This window comes from Pseudoliparis swirei, chromosome 1 (assembly GCF_029220125.1).
Source record: "Pseudoliparis swirei isolate HS2019 ecotype Mariana Trench chromosome 1, NWPU_hadal_v1, whole genome shotgun sequence".
Classification (NCBI taxonomy): Eukaryota; Metazoa; Chordata; class Actinopteri; order Perciformes; family Liparidae; genus Pseudoliparis; species Pseudoliparis swirei.
The window spans coordinates 16,718,061-16,726,386 of NC_079388.1; the positions used below are offsets into that span (position 1 = coordinate 16,718,061).

The 8,326-nt window shown below is 39.6% G+C and overlaps 1 protein-coding gene across 1 annotated transcript; it reads left to right on the forward strand.

The window, feature by feature from the left end:
• The first annotated feature begins 3,992 nt into the window (after positions 1-3,992).
• On the forward strand, positions 3,993-7,706 carry edn2 (endothelin 2). The gene is made up of 5 exons (XM_056414557.1): positions 3,993-4,508; positions 5,109-5,262; positions 5,444-5,560; positions 6,101-6,184; positions 6,298-7,706. The coding sequence occupies exons 1-5, from the start codon at positions 4,265-4,267 to the stop codon at positions 6,395-6,397; spliced, it is 699 nt and encodes a 232-aa protein (XP_056270532.1). The 5' UTR covers positions 3,993-4,264; the 3' UTR covers positions 6,398-7,706.
• Positions 7,707-8,326: the final 620 nt, after the last annotated feature.

The following is an 8,326-nucleotide window of genomic DNA, read 5'->3' on the forward strand; positions in this document are numbered from 1 at the left end:
TTTGAAGTAATTTTTTGACACAATGGGCGCCCATTTGCAGACCCCAGCAGGCTTCTTATTCCCGTCTTCTTATAGGCTACCACTTTCGGAGGCCGAAATGATGAATGCAGCTGGCAGATATTATCAGCTGTTTCTAGCTGAGTAAGTGAAATGCTCTAAACATAAAATAACCCACAACATGTAGCCGAGCTATCTAATGGTGTGTTAATTGTGAGCCTTTGAAGTAACGCAGTTCACTTCTGATGGGAGTAGGTTAGCTATGCTAGTTAGGGAACATAAACACATGGCTCTTTACTGGCTAAGCTAACGTAAGAGCATATAAACACGTGACTCTTTACTGGCTAAGCTAACGTAAGAGCATATAAACGCGTGGCTCTATAGCCTACTGTCTAAGCTAACGTAAGAGCACATAAATACGTGGCATTTTACTGGCTAAGCTAACGTAAGAGCACATAAACACGTGGCTCTTTACTGGCTAAGCTAACGTAAGAGCATATAAACACGTGGCTCTTTACTGGCTAAGCTAACGTAAGAGCACGTAAACACGTGGCTCTTTACTGGCACAGAGAGCTAACATTAGGCGATGTTGTTTCTTGCCATAGTTTCTGCTCAATAGCTTCAGATCACATTTTTATTTGGTTTTGCATGTTCACGGTTTCCTGAATGAGATGACTTGTTTGCGTGTTATTGCGTCGCAGCCCGTACGTTTAACCTCACACTAGAGGAATTTCGAAGGATTCAGCAATCAAGGTTCCGCTATTTGTTTATCATCGCGCCGCTTCACATTCCTCAGCAGCAGCCGGAAGATGGAAATAGATAAGGGCACATTTTTTGACACTGTGACTGCAGTTGCGACATTTTCCTTTGCCGCCTTGTCTGGTGAAAGCAGCAGGGGAAGGAGACCAGGGGGTTCCATCAGATTGAGACCCTCCAGTCTGCACTGCTGGACAAATATTTGCTCTTTGATGAGTATTGTTCTTCTTCACTGTACCAAATAGTTGGTCAAATGCCATGCAGTCCCTCTGCGCTGTTACATCCTTTTGTCATTTCCCTCCACCACCTGACCCCTATTAACTATGACCATACACTTTTTGAGGTTCCAGCATGTGTTTTTTCCTGTTTTTGTTAGTGTCTCTTTCTATCTTCCGCATTCCTGCTGGAGCCATGATGTAAAATGCGTCAAAGTTTTTAAAATGTTCCATTTTTGAGTTGAATGAGCTGAACAACTGTAACCCTTCCTGTTTCTTATAGTCATATTTTTGTTGTTGGTCTGGCTTCTACTGCGGTTGAAATTAAAACCATGTATGGTAAAGAGTGTGTGAAACATATATTTATACTAATATACCTGAACAATGACCCATAGAAAACTCCCAAAATTGCTTGGACTTCCAGAGAAAAAATATGAATGAATTGACTTTTCCTGCATGGAACTGATTAATATTTGTTCTTTGATTTTCCTATGATTATTGTTGTCATACAATATGTATACAGGAAACACTAATAAGAGGTTATGTTTGCATACAATATTTAGGTTATGGAAGTTCAATGAATAAATACAATTAAAACATGTATTCAAAGATTTTTTTTCTCAAACTGTGCATGTTTTATTTTCATTTATAATAGAACACAAAGGTTACAAGAGTTTCAGAAAAAAATGTGAGTTTAAAATATGGGTCTTTTCTGAAAGCCATAGTGTAAAACACTTTTATAAAAAAATATTTAAGAAATATACACTACCGTTCAAAAGTTTGGGATCACCCAGACAATTTCATGTCTTCCATGAAAAATCACACTTTCATTTATCAAATGAATATAAAATATAGTCAAGACATTGACAAGGTTAGAAATAATGATTAATATTTGAAGTATTAATTTTGTTCTACAAACTTCAAGCTCAAAGGAAGGCCAGTTGTATGGCTTATATCACCAGCATAACTGTTTTCAGCTGTGCTAACATAATTGCACGGGTTTTCTAATCAGACATTAGTCTTCTAAGGCGATTAGCAAACACAATGTACCATTAGAACACTGGAGTGATAGTTGATGGAAATGGGCCTCTATACACCTCTGGAGATGTTTCATTAGAAACCAGACGTTTCCACCTAGAATAGTCATTTACCACATTAACAATGTAGAGAGTGTATTTCTGATTAATTTAATGTTATCTTTATTGAAAAAACAGTGCTTTTCTTTGAAAGATAAAGTCATTTCTAAGTGATCCCAAACTTTTGAACAGTAGTGTACATTTGTTAATCAAATACAATTTGGAAAATAGGTACTTTTAACAATAAAAAATGATAACAGATAACAGATGACATTAAGATAAGGATGTTTAAATTAAAGAGCAACGTGGGGTAATAAGTAAAACTGTACACAATATACAATATGCAGCCTATATCACAAATATTATAATTAAAATGTTGATTACTGTAATGTCCTGGCTGATTGCTGTGATATGAAGCCTTTAAAGTCAGTAGAATAAAATAAAATAAATAATTTGTATTTTAAAATACATATACATGCTCTCTGCATCGACCATGTTGTTGTCAAAGTCTCATTCCAAGTTCATCAATCCATCCATTCTTCTCTGTGGTATCCTGTTAACAGATGGAAACACTTTATTAGTTCCTTATGACCTGTGGATTTTAATTATATAACTCCTTCTATGGCTGAAAAGAATAAGGAATCCAGAAGAGTGTTTGCATGACTTACTGTAACTGTTTAGACTGTGGGGGCAATTGGTCAAACTCGTGATAACTGTCTGTGTTACTGTCAAGAGAGAGGCAGCGTAAACAGAAAGAGAGTGTGAGTGTGTGTGGTGTGGTTTGTGTGTGTGTGGGGGGGTTACAGAAAGCTGATGTGGCAGCCGGCTGCGTATCTCTCTACGAAGGTCAAAGCATGTTACACGCTTAGATATGTTTCTGTGACAGTGTCGGGGCGAGTGGGACGATTGTGCCATGACCTCATCTTCATTTCCTGGCTGGGGGGTGCCAACAGCTCTCCTTGCCTTCATTGTCGTCATATCAGGCCGCGTGGCACATGCAAGCCCCTCCGTCTGTTCCAACTACTCATCTCTTCCTCTGCCGCCTCACCCGATTCCTGCGTCCCCGACGCCTCTGGAAAACGAAAAAGGAAAGAAAAACACAATGACAGTTGTTGGCTGCCGGACTTTTTTCCAAGATGATTTTTATTATTCTGCATGACTTGAAGCTTGCTGCTTCAACAAATAGTAGCACTAATCAAGAGAGGCAGTTTCCAGATTTCTTGATTTCCCCTATTATAATCCACGAGCTGTCTCTAGGTTGTATTAAAGTATCATGGAATAGCACGCAGCAACTTTAAGGACATTTTCTCTTGTATTTAAATTAAATGTTCGTTAATGCATTTTGTCAGTATAGTCATTTCTTGAAGCTTCCATATCTGGTGGATAGACAATTCAGTAGAGCACAGTTGTAAATATATGAAAAATGACTTTATATTTTCTAAGAATATGGAAAAAAATGTTTCGTGTGATTAACACTTTCCATGACAACTGAAAACACACCATGTCTGATGAAGCCCATGAGAGGCACCTAAAGGCTCAAGAACCAAACGTGCTTTGAATACATTTATTACCAGTTTTAAATCTGCTTATGATCGTTTTGAACCAGTTAATTTACATGTTGTACACTGTGGGGAATTATTATCGTGGATTTGTTCATAGATCACACTGTATATATTAATTGTCTATGATTTTTTTTTTTTTTCATCTTATTCTCTAGTGCAAGTACTGTACTTAAATACAATCCTGAGGTACTTTATCATGAATATTTAATTTGTTTTTCTGGTTTACATTTCAAATCCACTACATTTTGCAAGCCAATGTTGTATTTTTTCCACTCAATACTTATTTGTATTAAATCAACTAATAATTTAAGACATTCTGTATTATCATTGATGAAACTACCCGGCAGTATTCATGAGTAGCAGCTCCACCTTTCTCAGAGACGACATTATAGATGCGTACACATTAATACTTACAATTAAATTCCTTATGCTGAACTTCAGCCTCTTAAATCCACGATCCACCACCTGTAAATCCAACATGTTCTTACTGCCCTTCTCGGCCTTTTGGGGGCGCTGACGGGACTGTTTGTTTAGGTCACTGATGGAATGTGAGGAGGGCAGGTGGAGTGTGTGTGCGTGTGCGTGGTGTGTGTGTGCGCGTGTGTGTGTGTAACAATACTGCTCTGAGTGACGAGTACACTGAGGTAGGAGGGCCATCATGATATCACTCGCAGGGGGTTGTATAAGTAGATGTCCTGGCAAGAAAGTGAACACAAAGCACCTGTTGCAGCTCCTCAGCCTCGACACGGTCCAGCTTAAAGACTCGTCTACACCTCCTGGAGCGTGTCAACTGACCGCTGCTGCCTTCACACATCAGAACATCAGACACAGGATGAGGACCATGGCTTCTTTCATGTGCAATACGATGGTTTTATTCTTCATCTGCATGGCTCTGCAAGAGAGTGAGTACCTTTTATTTTGGTTTCTTGAAATTCTAGATTAGATTTCTGTAAAAAAAAAAAAAACCTTTTGTAGATTGTAGATTTTTGATGTATACATTTTCTTCCATTATGAATACTTTTTGGGCCACATGCAATGAATTACCGGGTCTCTCTTGGCTAGTTTCGGTAAAGTTTGGAGGGTTTGAAGATTTTCCAAAATAAACAATGTTATAAAAATAGTCAAAACAACACAAATTAGTTAGAGCAAAAGAAGAAGATGCTTGTATGACTTTTTTTTATAACCAGTAACGACAGAAAGTATAATACAAGAACTGTGTTCAACCTTCCAGGGAATGTATTTACCTTTGATAACCCACCTCTTATTGAAAAGCAATCACATTGCTGCCACAGCATAATTGATATGACCACTTCTTGCAAGGATGTTTGCCTGTTCCTTCATTTTTAAAACAATAAATATTTTCCTCCATTAATCACAACCTCATTTGTTTCAATGCACAACTGGGTGTTAACCCACCAGGTGGATTTCTCTGTAGTCACAAACTGTCACCGCGAAGGATTAGTCGGCACTTTTTAATCTCGGGATCCTTTGTGTTTTTCTAGGTTGTGGACTCCCGTTATCAGACCGGGAAGAGCTGCCAGCTCAGGCTGCTCACAAACACCGAGTCAGGACCAAACGCTGCTCCTGCAACAGCTGGGATGATAAAGAATGCATCTACTTCTGCCACCTGGATATTATCTGGGTCAACACACCAGGGTGAGGCATCAGAGGACTTCAGACGTTCACTCAGGGAGCTGTTTTTTGTGACTAGACTGGGATTTGGATTAAACCCCCCTAATCCTGACCCCAACGGCACTCTGTCACAGTTTTCAAACTAATATCAGATCCCTCCTGCTTTCTCCAACCCTGTCCTAATATCTTTCGTTTTCCTTGACAGTAAGCTCCTTCCTTACGGCCTTGGAAGTCCCCTGTCTCGTCGGCGCCGCCGTTCAGCTGAGAGATGCGAATGCCGCGACTCGGCCGATAAAACCTGCTCCGGCTTCTGCCATGCAAGGTAACCGCCCTTCCCCTGAATCTACCTCGACTGACAACAAAGCAAGACTGTCCGATCCCGTACACGCTCCTTTGGATGCTCGATAGTATCAAAGCGCGTTGATGTCGAAAATGAGTCAGAGTGCAGGCAAAATGATTCAGTGTTTGATAAGGTGACTACGGTATAAGGGTAGTAGTCATGGGGGAAAGGATGGCCCACATTTCCTTGGAAGCCTTGAACGAAATCGCAAAGAAATGCTGCTATATTTAGAACGTTTAGATTCCTGCTTTTGCTCAAGGAAAGGTTTGTTGCGTCCTTGAGTTATTGCGTTCATGAAACCACGAGTATGGATTAGTCACCGCCTCTAGATGTTATCAAGGCATCTTGAGATATATTAGTTTTTCAATTCCCAGAAAATTGCTTCCTGGATTATGAACCACTTTTGCTTCAATTAACCTAATAATGCCAGTCCAACGCGTCAGATTGTCGAGGTTTGATTCCCAGAGACATTGGGAGGCTTACGTGTCCTGGTTTTAATGCTGTTGTTGTATCTCTCAACAGCTCAAAGACTCCAAGGACGAATGTCGTGGGCCCGTTGGTGCAGTCTGCAAGCACAAACAGCAACACATTGCTGGAATCCTTCAGGTACGTGAAGAGGGATTTAAGGATCAAGTTTAAATCCATATTGTGCTTTGTTTGATGCTCATTTATAGAACATATGACACTTACCCTTTTTTTCTCTTGTTTTATTTTTGCAGATCTGTAGTCAAGTCCAACTTTGCGGTCGCAAAAGAGGTTCTGTCATCAAGCAAGAACGCGGGTGGAGTCCACAGACTGAGCGGCAGAACCAGGAGGTAGAGGACGGAGCAACCACCAGAAAAGGCTAAACCTCCATGGATCCAACCTCCGTGGGCCGGAGACTCCTCCGGCTCCCTTCAGGGTGTTAAAATGTGTCAAGAGTCTCACCAACTGTGGAGATTGAAGGATGGCAGGAAAAAGAGGCAGTGGGTCAAACATTCGATCAACAAAACAGAGTTTGGGAGGACTCGCCGCTCAACGAGACAAAAGCCCGACCGCAGGAACAATGCTGGGTGGAGACGCGGAGAGCTATTTCTTGAACTCTCTTTGAACCTTTTTGAACTTAACAACAGATGCCAAGAAAAAAAATCCATTAAAGCCAAGGACATGGAAGCTGGTGTCTGTCCTTTTGGGGAATGACATCAAGAAAGTTTACAATGACTAACAAACCAGTCGCTGATCCAGGGTTCCTTTGTTTTCGTGAGCACACCTGGGACTCGTCTGATTGGACGGTTTTAAAAACACAACTCACCATCACTGAAGATTATAGAATCGTTATATACATCCCAGAGTCATATCAGCTCTGTAGTTAGTTGGGAATTGTTTGTCAATATTTACTCTAGTGTTTCCTTGATACTAATATGTTATACTGCTCTGTATCAGAGCTTGAATCTGCTGCTCTACCGAGTCTTTAGGGCCAATAAGCAAATTGCTTTCTAATTATCAGGCAGTACTTGAAAGGGGGAGATTGTTCACTCTTGGCACATATGGCCTCAGTGAAAAGAAGGTCATCTCTTTGGGATTTATCTCATAAACCATTCGCTTTATACAAGGTCTATTGTCACTCACTTTCTGCTCTCATAACAACAACATTAGGTCTATTGTGTTGGCCCAAGTGTTTATTGCATAGCTCCAGTTTAATGTTTTGATTTAAGATAAGCCAGAAGGTTTCAATGGCTTGCAGCTTGCCAAAAAATGCAACAATTGTTTTTCTCCCCTGACAAATGTTCACTTAATTCCTCTGTAATTAGCCACTGGGAAACAATGACTCGCGACTTGTGTTTTGCACATCAAAAGCTATTTGTCTGTGGCCTGCACTTTTGTATTTGCCATAAACGATTTACTCCGCCGTTTTGGATTGTAGTCAACTCACAGACACATGGAAATATAAACCTTCTTTGTCCCTGAAAATATCCATCCTCAAATATCTCAATGCTGTATATGATGGACAGTTTACCACCTTAGACATTTACCGCTAAATGTTGAATTGTATATATATTAATTCAGAGATGTATTTATATTTGTATGAATGATGCACTGAACTTTTTAGGAGAAAATAAAAACTCAAAGGAAAGATCCCGACGCAGAATGGTGATTTTATTCTATGACTTTGATAATTAACTGCTGTGTCATTCACTTGATCTTCAGCTTCACTGTATCGCATGTTCCAGAAAGTCATTGTTCTGCTTCACTTTTTCAAAGTCAAACTTTCGCACCACTGAAAATGACTTGAAGGCCGTCGCTCACGGTTCTTTTACTCCGCTTTCTTTCTCATCGTTTAAAGTTTGTAATATTGCCACAAACAAAGGAAGAGGACGACATGGTGTCGTGGCTCATTGCTCAATAAATGATGCTTCTTAAAATACCACAGTATAAAAATGGGTTAACATATTTGAATATGATTTGTGAGAGTTTTAAACATTTCAACTGCCTCATTCCAAACATATAATCATCCTGGAAGTGCTTTTTTTCAATTCGGCCTGACATTTTTATATTTTCTGTGCCATCTTCATTTACTCTTACCCAGTAACAAATATACTGATATGAACACATCTTAACAGAAGAAAAACATGTTTAAAAAGGTAACAAATTTAAAAATTATTCGAAAAGCCCTAGTGGTTGCAGAGATACAGCCTTTTTAGTTTGGGTATGCCATAAAAAAAGCTTGGTGCTTAAAAGGTTAAACTTATTCAATACTACAATGACAGT